At 38.8% G+C, this 19,289-nt stretch overlaps 1 protein-coding gene and 1 long non-coding RNA gene across 2 annotated transcripts in view; one reads left to right on the top strand and one right to left on the bottom strand.

Annotated features, from left to right (window-relative positions):
* Nucleotides 1-19,289, top strand: part of Col25a1 (collagen type XXV alpha 1 chain) — a 408,459-nt gene that overhangs the window by 367,622 nt on the left and 21,548 nt on the right. Inside the window, exons 22-30 of the mRNA XM_042701800.1 lie at nt 1,156-1,200; nt 2,283-2,360; nt 5,232-5,255; nt 5,792-5,836; nt 8,522-8,566; nt 10,746-10,826; nt 12,274-12,336; nt 12,961-13,011; nt 15,544-15,570. Of these exons, the coding sequence (XP_042557734.1) occupies nt 1,156-1,200; nt 2,283-2,360; nt 5,232-5,255; nt 5,792-5,836; nt 8,522-8,566; nt 10,746-10,826; nt 12,274-12,336; nt 12,961-13,011; nt 15,544-15,570 (459 nt within the window). The remainder of the gene's footprint in view (nt 1-1,155; nt 1,201-2,282; nt 2,361-5,231; nt 5,256-5,791; nt 5,837-8,521; nt 8,567-10,745; nt 10,827-12,273; nt 12,337-12,960; nt 13,012-15,543; nt 15,571-19,289) is intronic.
* LOC122127190 lies at nt 9,701-13,913 on the bottom strand. Its single transcript, XR_006151092.1, has 3 exons — nt 13,878-13,913; nt 12,261-12,361; nt 9,701-9,842 (listed from the first exon to the last, which is right to left on the bottom strand). It is a non-coding gene; the product is annotated as an uncharacterized LOC122127190 (long non-coding RNA).

Below are 19,289 nucleotides of genomic sequence, written 5' to 3' on the forward strand. Positions count from 1 at the left end.
AGTTTTCAGTTTCAAACTTCCTTCTGATAAACATTCAACTTACACATTGCATTTAAATGACTTCCTTGTCTTAAAACGTCAACCAAGTGTAGTTCTTCCCTTTGCCATTCAATATATACTATCTGAAGAAGCAAATATATTTTATATGTTTATATGTTTTCTCGTATGTTAGTAGAATCATGATATCTAAAATGCTATTAATAACCTGGAAACATGCATTCCAAATGAAAACAGACTGGAGATGGTTTATTCTCCTTTTGTAGCAAATTTAGTTATTATGGTCCATGCTATTGATATAACACAAATGGGAAGTTTTAAAATCCCATTCCCTGCTTATGTTCATTGGTCCTTTATAGAACTATGTAGAAAGGTAGAAAAGACTTTGAATTCCATACAGGAAAACGACTCCATAAAGTTAAGCTGTTTCAAAGAACCTTCACATCTGCACAGGTTGAAACCTTTCCCCCCCACTGTTTCAGTGTAGACTTTGGAGAATTGTGAAACCTTAAGACTATTCCTGGTCTCCACCCACTGTTAGAAGCATTATAAATAAGCCCATCATTTTCACATTACATTAGAGAGAAAGAGCTGCCAGGCCCTGACCTTTAGCATTGCCAATCTGCTGTAGATGGCTGCTGTCCATTTCAGCACTAAGCATTATATGCCTGTACTTACAAATATACTTTCTCTACCATCTCCATCATCAGAGAAAGATGCATGGCCTATGACCTTACTTGCCCTAAAACATTCATTCCCCAGAACAAACTGCTCATTCCTTCTCTGTCCTAATCATCTCCACATTTCTTTTGTGAGTACAGACAACACAAATGCTGTACTTTGTCCCCTTTGCTCTCCCAATAGAATGAACAGAAGGTAGCTCCATGTGAAAGGTCAAAGGTTACTTGGGTACCACAGAAACCACTTGATACGTTTTGCTGTCCCAAGATACCTTTTTATCAGACATGGGAATTCTAATTCCATGCAAGCTATGTATTTACAAAGCACTTTGATGGTGGTGGGTACTGTTATTTTCTTCTTTGGAATTTCTTGTTCACGTACTGCTGTGTGAATGCATACTTCCTTAATCTGGAGAGATTTCTAGGCCATTGCTCCTATGACTGACTCACTTTTTTTTCCTTTTCCTATTTGGAAAAGGGGGATCGTGGAGACAAAGGGGACTCTGGAGCTCTAGGCCCAAGGGTGAGTATGTCTCTCATAGTAACTTTTGTCCCTTGCCATCCCAGATTAAAGTGGCCAGCGATAGCTCTGAAGCAGGAGGTTGTGATAATTGAAGGCCACCATTCTCCCTTGCTCTTTATTTTTTGACAGAGTTATAAAGAAATAATGGACCCTCTTTACAAAGCAAAGAAGTAGGCCTTGATTAATGGAAATCATGTAGCAGATATGAGTAGGGTAGAAATCCAGTATTCTAGGTTTTTTTGTTGGTGGTGGTTATGCAGGTTGAACTCAGGGCCTGGGCACTCTCCCTGAGCTCTCCTGCTCAAGGCTAGTGCTTTGTCCCTTTGAGTCACAGCACCCCTTCCAGTTTTCTGGTGGTTAATTGGAGATATGAGTCTCACTGTCTTTTCTACCTGGGCTGGCTTTGAACCATGATTGTCAGATCTCAGCCTCTTGAGTAACTAGTAGCTAGGATTACAGATATGAGCCACCAGTGCCTGGCTTAGCCTATCTTCTTTGTTGGAACTAGGATTTGAACTTGATTTTTCACCTCCTAGTGGCTACTACCACTTGAGCCACATCTTCATCCCTGTATGTATATGCGTATAAGTGTGCATGCATATATGTATATATTCTAGAAGTCTAGAATACACACGTGCACACACCTACACATTTTTCCCTATTTGGGTTAGTTTGTGTGGGGACCTAGTTCCACTGGGAAATGTAGGCATTTCTTCTAGAGCATCTTTAAAGAATAAGAAAGCAATCTGTGAGGATAAATGAGAAAATAAAGTTCGGGGTTGATTTAATAAAAATACGGAGAAAGCCAACAACATTTCAAAAATGTTATCCTATAATTTATAAATTATAGGCTAAAAGCAGTCTTCTGTATTTCTATAAAGCAGTCTTCCTATCTACTCTAGACAGGAAGACAAAAATAATTTGTCTCCTCTGAAAATCTTAAAAAAATGAACATAATGATTTTGTTCAGTGAAGTCAGGTCTTCACAGGGAAGAGATGGCTTCTAGTTACCCATCTGCTTTGGTGGCAATCTTTACTCACCCCACCCCCATGATTTTCCCTTGGTGTATTTTGTGTTCTAGGGTCCACCTGGGCAAAAAGGGGACCAAGGAGCCACCGAGATCATAGACTACAACGGCAACCTGCACGAAGCCCTGCAGGCAAGTGACAGCCTTCCTCCCTGGGCTTCAGGAAGTGACACGGGTAGCCCTTTGAGATACACGGCAGTGTGAACTCCCACAGTCCCTTGCATCCTCTCCTCCACAGTCCATGCCTTTCCTTTCCACAGTTATCATTGCATTATTTTTTAAAAATCTCTCCACTTCTTTCCCTCCTATCTTCAGATAACCCTAAGCGTTATCAAGTGTGAGCTTGAGGTTAGTTTGGTTGACTTTTTAACCTCCTTGCTTGAAGAGGGAGCGTAAGAAAACAAGAGCACAGTAGCTTTGGAGTTACCTGGGTTCAAATCTCAGCCCTCCTGCTTACTAAACATGTGACTTCTCTGTGTATCTTTTCCCATCCGTAGAAATGAAGACTGACTCGTCCCTGTGAATTCCTTCTACAGGGAGGCAGAGATCAGGAAGATTGAGTTTTGAGACCAGCCCAGGCAAAAAGTTAGCTAGACTCTCATTTCAACATTAAATTGTTACCCAGGTACAAGGGAGGTATAGATGGAGGATTGTGGTCCAGACCAGCTCTGGCAAAAACAGGAGACCCTGCCTGAAAATAAATCACTCAAAAGCAGTTGGCGATATATAGCTCAGTGGTACTGCATCTGCTTACAAGCATGAGGTCCTGAGTTCAAAACATCCCAGTACTTAATTATGTTTTCAAAGCTCTTACATATACAAGGACACATTTTTAAGTCTTATTAGCCATGTTGTACATTTACCCTAAATGACTTTCAATGTCACTATAATCCTTGCCTCCACCTTTCAGAGGTAGCCAATCTCTTGTCTTCCAATATTAGCATTTTTTTTTTGCATGAACAGAGAGTCTTGTGTTGAAACTATCCCTGGCCTTAAAATGGAAATGTCCCTCTAGTGCTGACTAGCTGGATTATTTGGGGAAAATCACTGAATCTATGCTTCATAGATCTTATCTGTAGAGATTTAATTACAATAGATTGTCTTTTTGGTAAAAGCTGATGAAACAGTATTATTCTTTGGATTGGTTTTAGATGCTCCTGAATACATTTGGCTGATCAGTGTAGAAGCACTGTACTTTAAAAGCTCTGGCACTTATCTCTCGATATGAAAGCATATTCATTCTTTTTTTTGGGGAGGGGGGTCTGGTCGTGGGGCCTGAACTCTGGGCCTGGCCACTGTCCCTCAGCTCTTCAGCTCAAGGCTAGCACTCTACCACTTGAGCCACAGCACCACTTCCAGCTTTTTTTTTTCTTTTTGCTTATGTGGTGCTGAGGAATCGAACCCAGGGCCTCATGCATGCAAGGCAAGCGCTCTACCACTGAGCCACCTTCCCAGCCCCACTCTTTCCTTTTCTTAACTCAAATTCCATATGACTTTACGCCACAGTCAGTCAATATTCACCAGAGTCAACTCACTCATGTCCAAACATAAAGATTCATTGAATCTTTCTGAATGGCTTCAGAACAATTGATTAGCATTCCTCACATAGTACTCTGGTGGATTAGGATCTAAAAAAAAAAATCAATTCAGTGGGATAGCCTTTAGATTTGAGAAAAGGAAATATTTATTCTAATTTTGTAATCAATGAGACGTTACAGTTTTGTACATATCATTTCATTAAAACCTCCTCTATAAACTTTTGCCAGAAAGCCTCTAGGATAATTAAGTAGGTGGGTATGATGTATAGTATTACAGTAGAAATACAAAATTTTAGATTATCTCTATTGAAGATTACTGTTCTATGAAATATTTTCAGATTATGAAAAAGTACCACGACTGGTCTAAAGTAACTTCTATGGGTCTAACACCCAACTTAGCCAAGATAAGTTGGTGTTCTATATTGGATGTTTGTAGTTCTCATTTGTAGCTAAATGAAAAAAGAAAACATGCAACCAATTATTTGCTAAATGATTTTGAACTGGAACTAAAATTAACACCTGACATATGTATCTCATTGGGGAGAGAAGGAGAATTTATCCTACGTATCTTCTCTGCCCAGCACCAACTCCAAACTTCTTCATAGCTTATTGTGCTAGTTCTGCCTTCCTAGTATTGAACCAGTCTGTCTTTTTCATATCAACATGTACTATCTATATCAATAGAAATTATTGTCTTCCATCCTGTTAAGAGAGAGGACGTTTAACAACTAATAATCAGCAGGAGTGGTATTAAGCTGATACCCCCAAATTTACTTGTGATTATATAATGTTTCTCAATGAGCAGAGTCCTTAGGAGAAAATGTTCTCCCTTTTTTACTATTTTCTAAAAGTTCTTTTAGTGCAAGATCAAAACTAGAAAATATTAATAGAAATATAATTTATGGATATGTTAGAAATTTCTACTTTGAATGTATTTTGACGAAGTACTGTAGCATTTTAAGAAACTAGTTTAACTCCATGCCAACCTCTTGAGTTGTCTCACCTAAGAAAAAGAAAGGCTAATTATAATGCAGCAAATGAGGTATGAAGGAGAAAAGATATGCAAATGAGTATTTCCATTTTCTCTAATTGTTCTCTAGCATAGAACTTTTACTTTTTATTACCTTTAAGTAGTTGTACAAAGGAGTTTCCATTTAACAAAGCCATTTATGAATACAATAATGTCACCCCAATAGAGCTTTTAATCAAGAGCAAATTTCCCAAATTATGCTGACCAACCTCTAGTGTGTGTGCTCTTTAACTTTACCTGTCCACTAAATTCTGAAAATACTTTTTTTAAAAAACATTTGCAATTAGACTGTGTTGAAGACCCTTGGCAGTTCCTTATTAAGACATTAGACTTGCCAAAACATGCAAAAGGCTAGGTTATTCTCAGAAATGTATTATTGTACTTTTGGCACACAAAATAGGTAACTCTATCTTTGTTAATACGTTTTCCCCACAGAGGATTACCACCCTAACTGTCACGGTAACTCCTATTGCATGCTATCTGTGCTGTGTGACTCGTAGTGTTGATGCATGCAGGTCGAAGGTATTACTAATGCAGTAATTGTTTTATGTGATAATTTTATGTTTCCTTAAAATATTTACCCTTGTTGAATCTCTGTTTCATGAAAGGAAAAAAATCAAGAGAAAACATGATTTTTTTTTTAAAGAAAAAGCCTTTTTAGCCTTCTCTTAATAGTTTTAGCATTGCTCTTTAGGGTTCTGGACATTAGAGCCATTGGGACAGAGAGGAAAATAGGTTATTTGAAAATGCAGATAAGAAGGCAAGTCCAAGAGCATGTATATGAGCATGGGAGGCATTTAAACTGCCCCAAAACATCTGCAGTGTTGTACTGACCTGATGTAGTTGATAGGGTCATACAAGTCGACAGCTTTTATAATTATGGAATGGCAGTATCTGATTATCGACATAAGGGAGGTGTGTAGTGTTTTGTTCTTTAAAGCATGAATTTGAATACTGTATGCTACTTTTTTCAATTGTGTCTTTTCTTGATTTAGGGCCCCCCTGGACCTCCTGGGCCTCAAGGACTACAAGGGCCAAAGGTTAGTCTTTGTTTCTACTTGTTATATCTAGTGCAGAGATGCTCATAGTAAGTATATGTCTTTGACAAAATGCTACAGAAGATCAATAATGTTTCTTCAGAGAATGAAGAAAAAAATCAAGGTCTCAAAGGAAGAGAGGAAAGTCAGGGAAGAAATGGAAGTGGCAATGAATTTAAGGAAGGATACAGAAAAACAAAGAATATGGAGAGAAAAAGAAAATATTTACCTAGGGGTCAAAGAAATATTCTCTAACACTTTTTTGTAATAAAAAGAACAAGGGATGCTTTTGTCTGGTGTGTTCCTAAGTGACAGTTTCAGGAATCATTCTTCAATCATGTTTTTAACACATCTCTTTCCACCATTAAATTCTTATCTAATGACTCATACTAACAACAAACAGTAGAAAGCCAGTACAAGTTGATTATACCAAAACTGTTGATGGTGCTAGCTTTCTTCTTCTAACTAAAGCTTAGCCATTCAACCATGTTTGATCAATTAACACATGGCTGGGGATTGTGACTTCTCAGAACTGAGCTACACGTGTTGAAATATGACTTTCGTCATTGGATTTTTGTAGGAGGTTCAAACGGTTTCAAACTTCATCCTTTGTTTAGGCTTCTTAAGTCAGTTTATTTGCTAAGTCTGTCATACCCACATACACACACTCATCAACTTTCCAACTCATTGGCTTTGTAGATTTAAAAGTGTAAGTCTAGGTTAGAGAAGGGACTTTAGAGCAAAATAAAGGACTTTCAATTAAAGGACTATAGAGCAAAATATTACTGAGGCCTTTGCCTATGTGAGAATACAGATCCTATCATCAAACAGATTTTGTGTAAAACAAAATGCATTTCATGTATCACACAAGAAAAGGTATAGGTTTTTTTTTTTTATTCTACTCCCTAAGAGATATTAACAGACAAAATATCCTGCTACCACACTATACCTGGTGAGCAGGTCTGCCTAAATATCTACTATTTAGCTGTTTCATAAGCAACCCTAAATTTAAATGGCTCCTTTTTAATTGAAGCAAGGCCATTGGATCTTCATTTATCTTTTCTCTTGACTAGATCTCAAGGATCAGAATTACCTTCCAAAGCAAATGTAAACCTCATTCTTGCCCAAACCACAGAGGCTTCTTTCTCCCTTCTTTACAATACCTAGAGAAGGCCGCTAGCTTAAGAAGAATCTATCATGAAGGCCTACCTTCCTACTTAATTTTATTTTATTAATGATATTTATTGGTTCAATTACTAAATAAAAAGTACATTCTTATCTCTGGATTCAGTCACAGATCTAGTGGGAATCAAATAACCTATACCAACTATATGAAGGATAAATAAATTGCATGAATTACACTTATCTTTTAGGCTTCCGTAAGTCACATTTTAAAGCAACAACCTTAGCAAAGCAGTTACTGTGGCCACAGAGTTCCAACTTCTGTTCAGGCAGAATGAAGCTAAAATTCAGCCAGGTGCAACCAACCTCAACAGACTTGTTAGTGGCAAAATAAACTTAGCAAGCAAATCTAAAGGGAGGAAAAGGTTTTTTCTTTTAAAAAAAATTCATTTGTTTGGAACAAGATCAAGCCTTCCTTAAATCCTAGAAAGTTCCTATTTTGTCCGTTGGCCCACAACTCTTAAGGTTTTTACCAGGTAGAAGAGGAATAGCTGTTTCAATCTTGTGGTTTGTCCCACCAACACACAGAATTTTTTCTAGAAGGCAGGCTCAAAACAGTTGCCTGTGTGCAGACCACTCACACTCCAAAGAGTTGGTTTCAGAGTTGCCACTGGGCAGAATTCTGGGTTATTTGTAATAGGACCTACACAGATTTGACAAATTAAAAATGTTTTACATTTCAAGAAATTCATTGGTTCCATACTTTTCAAAATTGAAAGGTGACTAAACAAATATAGCCTGGTTAATCTCCAGCATCTTGTTCCAATTTGTTTTCATGAAATTTCTTTAGTTTAAAAAAAGAAAAAAAAAACCATCAATCTGTATAGTTTGAGTTTGTCAAAAGTGCTAATAAATCAATATGAATTGAAAGTTGTATTTCATTCCTGGCATACCATAGGAAATTGATCTAAAGGTAATTTTATGTGGATGAAGATATTATTTGATTTATTATCTCCTTCAAAGAGGCTTTTCAGGAGTTATTATGAATTCATTCAAACTGGGCTAGTTACCATGCTGTAAATGCATGAGGCATTGTGTATTTGTGACTGATAATACTATAAATACCACACAGATTTTCTACAGACAAAACCAACCAAATCATATAGGTTTTTGTTATAGAATGTGATGAACAATCAAATTATTAGGGATTTTTAACATTTTTACCACTCACGGGTTATGATGCATTTCCTAAAGTCAAACTGTTTTTTTGTTTGTGTGTTTTGCCAGTCGTGGGGCTTGCACTCAGGGCCGGGGCACTGTCCCTGCGCTTCTCTATGCTCAGGGGTAGTGAACCACAGCGCTACTTCTGGCTTTATTGGAGATAGTCTCATGGACTTTTCTGCCCAGGCAGGCTTCAAACCATAATCCTCAGATCTCAGTCTCCTGAATAGCTCGGATTACAGGCATGAGCTACCAGTGCCCAGCCAAACTGTACTTTTAACCAACTTGCACCATAGGTTAGCAATGATAAGATGAAGATAAGCTGTTGTTTTTTTATCTTCACAGGGGGAACAGGGATCTCCAGGACTCCCAGGAGTTGATGGAGAGCAGGTAATTTTCAAATACATAAACTGTATTTATAGCATCACTATTGGTCACTTCATCTATTATAGTCATTCATAATGATACATGACAACCACCTTTTCATCACCCTCTGTCCTAGAGCCAATGTAAGCTCTCAAAAAAGGCATCTGCTTTAAAGGAAACATTAGTTTTGTTAGAGAAACAGCAACAGATAGATACTTTAATTTTGCTTTTAGTAACTAGTGAGAAACAGCAACAGATAGATACTTTAATTTTGCTTTTAGTAACTAGTGATCAATTTATCAATAATTACTCTGAAATTTTTGGTAAACTAGTTAGGTCATTACCAATTTAGTGTATATATCCCTGTAATTTGGGCAAGTGAGTACAAGTAATATTACAATCAGTGACCATTGTTTTCATAGAATTAGAACATACATTATTTTTACTTTTTTTCTTCTTCCACATAATTTACTTACAATCCTAGATCCTTAGTAAAGACCCAACAGTCAGGGCCTGATAGATTTCCAGAATATAGCAGCAACTTTGGGGCTTTACCCTAAATCAGAAGTTAGCAAACTCTTCTATAAAGGACCAGAGAAAAAAATGTTTGAAGTTGTGCTGTTTGTGAACAGCCCCCAACACATTCTTTTTTGTTCCAGCTCTTCTTAAAGTTCAGCCTGTTCAAAAACAATCCCTGGATTGGATATAGAAACTATCATTCAGTGACCCCTGCCTTTAAGAAACAAACCACAAAAGAATTTCAAGATGTTAATAGTTTATGGCTAAAACTAAAACAAAAAATCAAGGAGATTCTTGATAAAGCCAACAAGCCATGTACTCATCAGAAGAAATTTTCTTTCACACAGATCATTAAGTGTAGAAGAGTTTTTTTTAAGTTTTTTATTGTGAAAATACTGTACAGAGGGGTTACAATCACAGGAGCAATGTAATGAATACATTTCTTATCAAGCATTGTTGCCTCCTCCTTTGTTTTTCCCTTATCATCCCTTCCCTCCCATCTCTACAACTACATCTCCCCTCCCCGAGTTATTTTTTTAATATCCAAGTTGGATGTTAAAGTCATAATGACACATTAAATAAACATGATAAGAAGGATCTTTTTTGATTTTCTATATAAAGCAAAGGTCATATTAAGATTACTTCTCCCACTGTTAGTCATTATAAATAAGAAATGACTTACCAAGTAGCCCTAAGTATATAATTGCTGGGTTTCTTTTTAGGTATTATAATCCTCCTGCCACAAAGTCCAGTGGATTGGCCATGTTGATTTTCTCTATCCCTAGATCCATAAAACAAATCAAGGTCTAATTAATAAGAAAGAGCTATCTAAGAAGGCACCTATCCAATACCCCAGTATATTATATAGTTCTGGATTAGAAATCCTATGAAATAGGTCTAATTTACAAGAAAAGACATGTTCCTCTTCCTAAGATACGCAGCTCTGAGAAGCCCAACAGCAATGATAATGTTTGCTACAGAATATGGAGAATGGGCCATGTGCTCATAATGCAGAAAGGTGCCCAGGATAAAAATGCTTAGCGATGTAAGTAACTATCACTGTTCATGTTACACAATTCTTACGTGTTAGCATTCCAAAGTGCATATTTATCTATTCCCTCAGTGTAAAAGGAGAGTAAAGAATAGCATTCCAGCTCACCTTGTAGAGCTATTAGGAGAACAAAACAAGAATACTACGAAAAGCTGGAGTATTGTTTGAGCATCGGTGTACAAAAATGTAGGTGGACCACTGAGAACTAATGAAGTCTGGAATTTACATGTACAACGAAGGGGAGCAGGAATGCCTCATGTGTGGAGATCGGAAACTTTGTGTGGGCTGCTGTTATCCCACCAGATCCTGACTTATAACACATTCTGTACTGTGAAGGAGTGCAGCATAAAATTGCTTTCTGAACTAGTAAGAATTGTCTTCCTGAACTATATAAAATCTGGCAAAATAATATTAAAAGCTAAATTTTCCATTTTTCACATTTAAATGACCTCATAGAAATAGAATTCCATGTAAAAGGTTGTTTGTTGGATGAACTACCAAACTCCCAAATCAGAATCCTCTCAGCAGAGGACCAACCACTTTAAGAAATTGATCTGGACTTCTGTTTTTGCCAGGATAGAATTGTCATGTGTCACCACCTACCCTTGTTACATGCAAACCTGTCACTTGTAGGGACTCAAAGGCTCGAAGGGGGACACAGGGGACCCAGGCATGCCAGGTGAAAAAGGAGGAATTGGACTCCCAGGATTGCCGGTATGTTTATAATTTTTATGCTGTATTCTAAGACAAACAGTAAGGAATTACATTCTTTGCAATCACAGTTAACGGTTATTTTTTACTTTGACCTGTTTGAAGTATTCTTGGTTAATTACCCCAACAAAGGAACTAAAATCTTAAAGATGATGGCTGAGTTACAGAATATACCATGTTTTCTGGATTATTTTCACTATAGTCTACTAGAGATAGCAAAAGAAATGTAATTATTCACTTTCATTTAGTATACATGTGTCACTGATTGTAGACAAGTCATCTCACAGTATTCTCTATGTATATAATAAGGGATGGTGCTTTGATAGTTTTTCCCTCATTTTTACTGAAAATTTCATAGGAGAAATATAAAATTTTTTAAATCTATATTTTGTGCCAATCCTAGGGCTTGAACTCAGGGCCTGGGTGCTATCTCTGGACTTCTTTTGCCCAAGGCTAGCTCTCTACTACTTGAACCACAGTTCCACTTTTTGGTGGTTAATTAGAGCTAAGCCTGGACTGACTTCAAACAGCATTCCTCAGATTTCAAATTTATAGGTGGGAGCCACCAGTGCTAGGCAGAAATTTTTTTGATGTACTAAATTCTACTGCTTTTGACCTTTTAAAAAAACAAAGATAGGGCTGGGAAGATGGCTCAGTGGTAGAGCGCTTGCCTTGCATGCATGAGGCCCTGGGTTTGATTCCTCAGCACCACATATGCAAAAAGAAAAAAGCCAGAAGTGGTGCTGTAGCTCAAGTGGTAGAGCGCTAGCCTTGAGCTGAAGGACAGTGCCCAGGCCCAGAGTTCAGGCCCCACGACTGGACCCAAAAAAAAAAAACTTTAAAAAAAAACAAAGATATAAATAAATGCAATGAAAACAGAAAACGCCTTTTGCTACTTAAATGAGCACTACCACCTGGCACCAGTGGTTCACACATTAATCCTAGCTACTCAGGAAGCTGAGATCTGAGGATCACAGTTGGGAGCCAGCCCTGGCAGGAAAAGTCCATGAGACTCTTATCTCCAGTTAACCACACACATACATACAAAAGTCAGAAGTGGCAGGGTGGCTCAAGAAGTAGAGAACTAACCTTGAGCAAAAGAGCTCAGGGACAGCACCCAGGGTCCAAGTTCAAGCCCCAGTAACAACACACACACACAATTGATAGAGTACTACCCCAAAGATGTAACATTTATAGCCCAATGTATTTAATGCTGTGAAACTTTAACCAGTCAAGCTCAACTTAGTTTCTACATACTTCATATCTTATTTTACATATCACCCACAATCCTAAGGATTTTATTATCTCCTTGGTAAATCCTTCTGTATCTTTTATGTGCATAATAGTATAACATTTCAATAGAATGACATTTTGGGCAGAGGGAGTCCATTGTCTTTTACACTTTGGAAATAACTTGACATGCTTTGTTCCACTTACTGTTTATTTGTAGGGTGCCAATGGAGTGAAAGGAGAGAAAGGAGACTCCGGTTTGCCAGGTCCTCAGGGTCCTTCTGTAAGTCCCCTAACTTCTGTAGCTCCTGAAAAACATTGACACGTATAATTATTTACCCAGCTGCACCTATGCCAGATGGCTTATCAGTAGTAGTAATGTCTGGACCACTTGGGTTTGTCAAACTGGAGAAGAAATTTATGTGTCAGCCTTGCACACAGAAAGAGACTGAGTGACTCAGGAGAGTTAGAAGCAATTTCTCCGAGGACTGAGGAGGAAAATCAATGGGTTTCCCATAACGCCATGGGTAGAGTTTTGTGAACATGGAATACGCATTCCTTCATTTCGCCGCAGCCCTGTTTATGCTTCATGACATATTCGAGAGTTTAGTAGTGGTTGCGGCATTAGAGAATTTCTTGGTAATAAGTTGTTTCCTTTTCTTTTGATTTATTCTGGCTTTTGTAGAACAAAACTGTAGGGTGTTTTTTTTCTTTTTTTATTCTTGAAGCTGTTTTGCTCTGAGAGAGGAATTTTTAAACCTAAGAGACTCAAACCCATGACTTCTCTGAAAACCCTTCTTCCTCTGAAGCTATTAATGGCCTTAGCAGAGACCCAGCGCAAGGCTCAGACTGAACTGCCTTATCTAAATGAAGTAACCAAATCCATGTTTATTTTTTGGATACACAGATCATAGGCCCCCCTGGCCCTCCAGGTCCCCATGGCCCACCTGGCCCCATGGTAAGTTTTCTTTGTCTCCAAAATGTAATTCTTTCTTTATGAGCATGCTACCAGAGAAAACATGCACGGGTCCTCTGAACAACCAGCTTGTGTTTCGTACTACTCTCTGTGGGATTGACAGAAAAATATGAGGTGTTTTGAGACGTACTGACTTTAAAATGTCTTTCACCCCAGACACACATGTGTTGGGAAAAGAGATAGGAGATCTTTGGGATAAGAGAGTTGAGGACAGACAGATTTGACAAGCTTTCTCCCAACTTTGCCATATGAACACTGGCAGATCCTTTTAACCAGTGACTGTTCTCGTCTCTAAGCAGCAAAATATCCAGTAAGAATATTTATAAAGCTAGGTGCCAGTGGCTCATGCATGTAATCCTAGCTACCCAGGAGGCTGAGATCTGAGGATCATGATGTGAAGCCAGCCCAGGTGGAGAAGTCCATCAGATTCCTTATCGCCAATAAACTACTTAGAAAAAGCCAGAAGTGGTGCTGTGGCTCAAGTGCCTGGAGTGCTAGCCTTGAGTTCAAGCCCCAGGACCAGCAAAAAAAAAAAAAAATGTGTGTGTGTGTCCACACTTGCACACACACACACACATATATATAAAACAGTGGTTAAAATTGAGGTTTACCTGGTTTTCTCAAGATGGAATTACAACACACCTGATTGCTCTAGAAATAGCACACGCTATGAGATATGTTTTGAGATTGAATTACAATTAACAGCACAAAAGCAAAGTTTTTTAATGGTCACCTCATGTAAATACATCTTACCCTGTTCAAACTAGCCAATCATGAGCAGATTGTGATCCTGAGCTCTGAGCAGAAGGGTGGGGCCTGCTGTGTTAGCAAATGAACAGTGGAGCAACCTGCCTGCTTGGTGGCCAGATTCCTGTCTGATGGCACACTCTTCTGAAGAAGTAAATTTTGCCTTGCTGAAACAAAATCACAATTCATTTTACTTCCACAGATGACAAACATTTTATATCTTTTTCCTTTCCCATAGATCTGGGGATGTCTTGAGGCAGATCCAGTACCTTATTATATTGTCTTGCAGTGGCCAATGGAAATAGTGGTTCTCATAGAACTTATGCCTACTGAGGAAGTCAGCCATTAATGTTTAGTTCTCTGAATGTCAGACAGTTATATTAAGCAATTAGAATGTAGCAGGCCTAGGACTTGAAATGCTTTTGATGGGGGCCAGAGAGCAGGGCAGGAGGCTGAGGTGCCTTCATTAAACTGGAAGTGACCAATAACAGATTGTACATTTTAGCCAGTCTTTCCTCCTATTGCTGTGTAAAGAGAGCTTAGGAAAGATCCAAGCCACTGAGGCTGTCAAATCATCTACCAACTACCACTTCTATTTCATAATACAAAACCATGACAATTAACTTGGTTTTCTTAAAAGCAATTTTCTTAAAAACAATTCCTTAAGAATCAAGTAAATCCCATATTTTAGTTTATACTCCCTCTGCTTGACTTTAGAAGGTTAAATTAGAATGCTACATCCTGTTCAGATGATAAAATTAATGAGCTTGCAGGAATTTTAAGCCATTATTTAAATGAGGCAGCCATTTCCTGAAAATGTGTATACACAACTTATCTGAAGGTAAACTTGAGGATATATGTAACAAATACTCTAGGCACTGCTTGTTCAAAACATCATTCCTGCTGTTGTATTTCACCGATGGAGATTTAAATATGCCTTTCCCTGAGCAGGTTATTTAAAACATTTGAACAGGTTTAAGCAACTGCCAATTAATTTAAAGTATTCATCTTTATTTTGCCTCTACAAAATGTGTGGAGTTCTGATTAAATTCTGATTTAAGAAAACAGTTGTTCAAGAGCCTTAAACAATTCCTCTTTGTAAAACTAAAAGCAATACAAATAATGTTCCGCCCTTCTTAATGTCAAAAAGATGATGCTGGAATTCTACAGTTCACTACCATGTCCTTACTTCCTGTCCCCTTTAGATCCTTCAATACCTTGGGTATGGAGTTGTTAAGGAGAAAAAGCTTTCTTCTTCCTTGCTAGTTAAAGTATAGGACTTTGCTTTGATTTGATAAATTCCTGGATTTTTTTTTTGGGGGGGGCGGAATTCAAGTCAGGGCCTGTACACTGTCCCTGAGTTTTTTTGCTGAAGACTAGCACTCCTGGCTTTCAAGTCCTTCCATTCTGAGTAAACTCATGAAACATCACACACACACACAATTTTCAGTGGAAACTTGAGAAGGAGTAATATAAATTCAAAATTGCATTCCCCCCACCCCCTAATTTTTCATCCATGTAACCCTGGTAGTTTTCTCCCTGTTTCACATAGGTACTTAGCAGAGAGAATTGCTACTAATGAATTTCCTATTACAGCGCAGTCCAAAAGCAGGAAGGAATGTTTGGGTGGGTAATAACATCCAGGAGTCTGCCTGCCTCCAGCTACAGCACAAACAAGCTACCTTTTGGTTATTTGATATAATATTCACTTGTGCTGCAAAACGGTATCATCACTTCTTAATTAAAAACTGTGTTTCCCATTTGCAGGGACCCCATGGACTTCCTGGACCAAAGGTAATTCAACAAATCCCTTGATTATTTGATTTCTGCTTCCTTGATGATTGTGGAAAAGCATGACAGAAGCATGTCTGTCCTGTCTTCCTTGTCAAGAAACGTTGATAATCTTTAAGCCTTTAAGCATTGTGGTACGTTCACCACACATTTAAATTTCAGCAGCTTAAGTGATAGCACCTGCAAGTCCACTATTCTGCCTTTTACTTTTTTCCTTGTCGCTATATATTTAAGAAACAGGGCTGGGAATGTGGCTCAATAGTCAACCATTGAGAAGTTGTCTGATGAGATTCTCAGATGAATCCAGGTGCTTTTTTCTTTTTCACGGTTCTCTAGCTTGGTTGGTTCTTCACTGAAACATCTTGCTTGCTGTGTAATAAACAGTATTCCATCATCCACATGCTTTCATTGTCCAGAGAGCCAGGTCTCTGATGGTATGGAGGTTTTTAGTTTTTAATCCCTTACAAGTATTAATATGCATTGGGTTAGAGAGAGCAGTGGAGAGTCGCCCACTTATCAGAATTAGAGCAGCTTGCATTGTGAAATAGTCTCTGTGTGTGTTCTTGGCCTTTATGTAGGTCTCAGGGACAATCTTCAGCACAGTGTTGGCACTAGGCATCAGAAAGCCCCGAGGCTGTCAACTCTGTCTACTGGGGTTGTGAGATGAAGACTGGCTTCCTTCTAGTCTGTCCACATAAAGAGTTGGTAGTAGCTATTGACTGGTATGCCTCAGGAAATGTTGACTTTCCTTTTGGGGGACAGGCAGATGACATACCAAGAATGGAAAGAATTCACACCTCCTCTAAAAAAATGTTATCTCCCATAATGCCAGGGAGTGACAGTGTTTTAGTAGAATACTATTTTGGAGGGTCAGAAAAGAGAGTCCCATCTTTCAGGTTGTAATGTGCATAGTTACTCAACCTCTCTGGGCCTCCCCCTCGCCCCCAGAACTAAACTCATGCTTCCCATTCTGGACTTCTCCTTGGATTTGAAAGTACCATCAATGATTCCATTCAATGAGGAGATGCCCAAAGCCTTTGGATGTCTAAAATGCAATTATTTATTGTGCAGATAAGCAGAGAACTCTCTTCACAGATGTCCTATGCTTGCTTGTTTCTTGATGTATATAAGCTGATAAACTACAGACCCAGGAATTTTCATTATTTGCCTGACATTTTACAGGTGGTTAATATCAGATCTTGGATTAAGATTGGGCCTCAATTTGAAATCTGGTCTTTGTTCTACTGGATTTCATGTTTGCAAAATGGCCTTGGTCCAGTCAACCACGATTATCCACCAAAGAACAGCACAGCTTACCACGGCTGCCCTTGCCTGTTTATCAGCTCAAGACCACCCACCAAACGTGCACACGCACAGAAAGCTCTAAGTCTCAAGCCTAGTGACTGAAGTTGCCTACTGAGCCTTGGCTTTCATCATGACCCTGTGCTCTTCTGAGGATCCAACCTTACCTCTTAGCATGTTTGGATTCCTACTCTGAGAATTCCAGACTTCAAACGCCTAGCATCAGGACAGTGGGTCACTTGTAGCCCTTCTGATAGATAGGGCTCTCCCTCTCTGACCCTCAAAACATGACATGGTTCTAAGGATGGATGTAATTCTGTATTTGTTTCCCAACTGGACACTCACAAGATACACCCATTCCTGTGCTAGGTGGTGTTAGTGGCGAGTTATTTTCTTGCCTCCTTGACTCTTCACATAGGGCAGATGGACAGTTCAACATTTAGGCTCTTTGATCTTCATCTTCACTTCCTTGTTCAGTGATATTCACCAACCCTATTGGTGAATCCACACAGACACTTGATTTGGCATTATTAGTGAATTTGACAAATGGCGTTGCTTCACACATCAACCGCTATGTTTATGGCTCATTCTCCTGGGCAAAATGCTTAAAGGCTTAAAATGTCTGTCTGTTGCACTGTCCTGCATATTCCAGTTTTCTATTGCAGCAGAGTGGGCTTTTGCTGCTGAGTCTCCTTCAGCATTCTGATTGCCGTCCATTTGCTTAATCAAAGGGATGCAGTGTGGCATTCGTATGGGTGTGATAGAACTCAAAAAATCCAGGAACAGGCATGTGTTTGAGCACACTTTGCTCGGATGGAGTTTTGCTTTCTAGAATCTTATCTACCTGTCAATCTGAATATTTTTGGGGGGAGAGAGGATGCTGAAGACTGAACACCAAGGCCTTCAGCCAGCTAGTCAAATGTGCTCTACTGCTGAGCTACATCCCCAGCCCCATTTTTTAAAAACTGACTTTAGAAATGATGTAACACAAATCTAGCCCAACTCTGCAGGCACCTAAAACTGGAATCTGTATTCATGTTTCAGAGACTGGCTCTCTTCTCTCACAGTTGCCACACCCATAATAGCAACCAAAATTGGCATTTGCTTTTGCATTTAGGGTGACCCAGGGTTAAATGGTGTTAAAGGATTGAAGGGTGAAGCAGGTCAAAAGGGAGACAGAGGCCCCCTTGGTCTTCCAGTAAGTAAAGAAAACTTTCCATTTCAGTGCAAACCTCAGATTTTTCTTTCTACCTTCCATAGCCCCCAAATAGAGTTGCTACCTTACGGTTGAGATTTGTGTAATTAGAAAACATTAAGTCAGAGGAGAGTTTGGCCTACTTTTGTTTTCTCTAATATCTGCTATCCCATAACAAACAGTGCCACAAATGTCTGTCATTCTCAGTTACATACATGCCAACCCTCTTTCAGGGCTGACAATTCTCCCATCCTCCTCTAAAAAGTGGTGTTCTCAGCCTGGTGCCAGTGGCTCAGTCCTGTAATCCTAGCAACTCAGGGAGCTGAGATCTGAGGATTATGGTTCAAAGCCAGCCCAGGTAGCAAAGTCCCTGAGACTCTTATCTCCAACTAAACACCAAAAAAGCTGGAAGTGGTAGAGTGCTAGCCTTGAGCAGTAAAGCTCAGAGACAGAGCCCAGGTCCAAAGTTCAAGCCCCAGAACTGGCACACCCACACATGGTATTGTGCTCACAATTTTGTAATTTCTCCCAGATGCTTTTATGATCTAGTACAGTTTAAGGCCATCCCTTGGTAATTTTCTCCCCAAAGGCCAAAACTATTGCCGTGTGTTGGTGGCAGGTATGCAATTGGCCATTGTTGATGACGTCAGCGTTGTACTCCTGACATTAATCAGTCACATCATGTTGTACATGTTTTATATCATTTGTTAGAAAAATACTGTGAGGAGGGGATTTTGACAATATAGATAGCAAGGAAGATTTAGAGGTCTTTTTTTAATGAAAAGGGGATTTCCCTTTGTCTGTACTATATACCAGCCTTTTTTTTCACAACTAAAAAGATTTGTTAAAATTATTACTGAATATGAAGGTTTCGTTCCAAGCTTTTAATATGCTGCCTGTTTACATTAGTAAAAGTTGACATAAAACAAATAGAAAGTAGTTCCTACATCTGTTTGACATTTAGGAGGGAAGAAAGTTGATGAGCACTCATTTTTTTCCTATGAGTACTGTGCTTAAATATGAAAGTACCCCCACTGTACCCGATACAGCAGTGAAAGCCAGTGGTACATCAGGCACACAATACATGTTGCCCATGAATTCACTCTTCGAGTGAAAAACAGAAGCCCTCTACAGTGTAGATTTAACTGCTATAATATATGTGAACTATTTACTCATGTCTCTAGGCAGGTGTACTATCAATATAAAATTCTTGCCATTTTCTTGA

This window comes from Dipodomys spectabilis, unplaced genomic scaffold (assembly GCF_019054845.1).
Source record: "Dipodomys spectabilis isolate Male_0828 unplaced genomic scaffold, ASM1905484v1 ptg000297l, whole genome shotgun sequence".
Taxonomy (NCBI): domain Eukaryota; kingdom Metazoa; phylum Chordata; class Mammalia; order Rodentia; family Heteromyidae; genus Dipodomys; species Dipodomys spectabilis.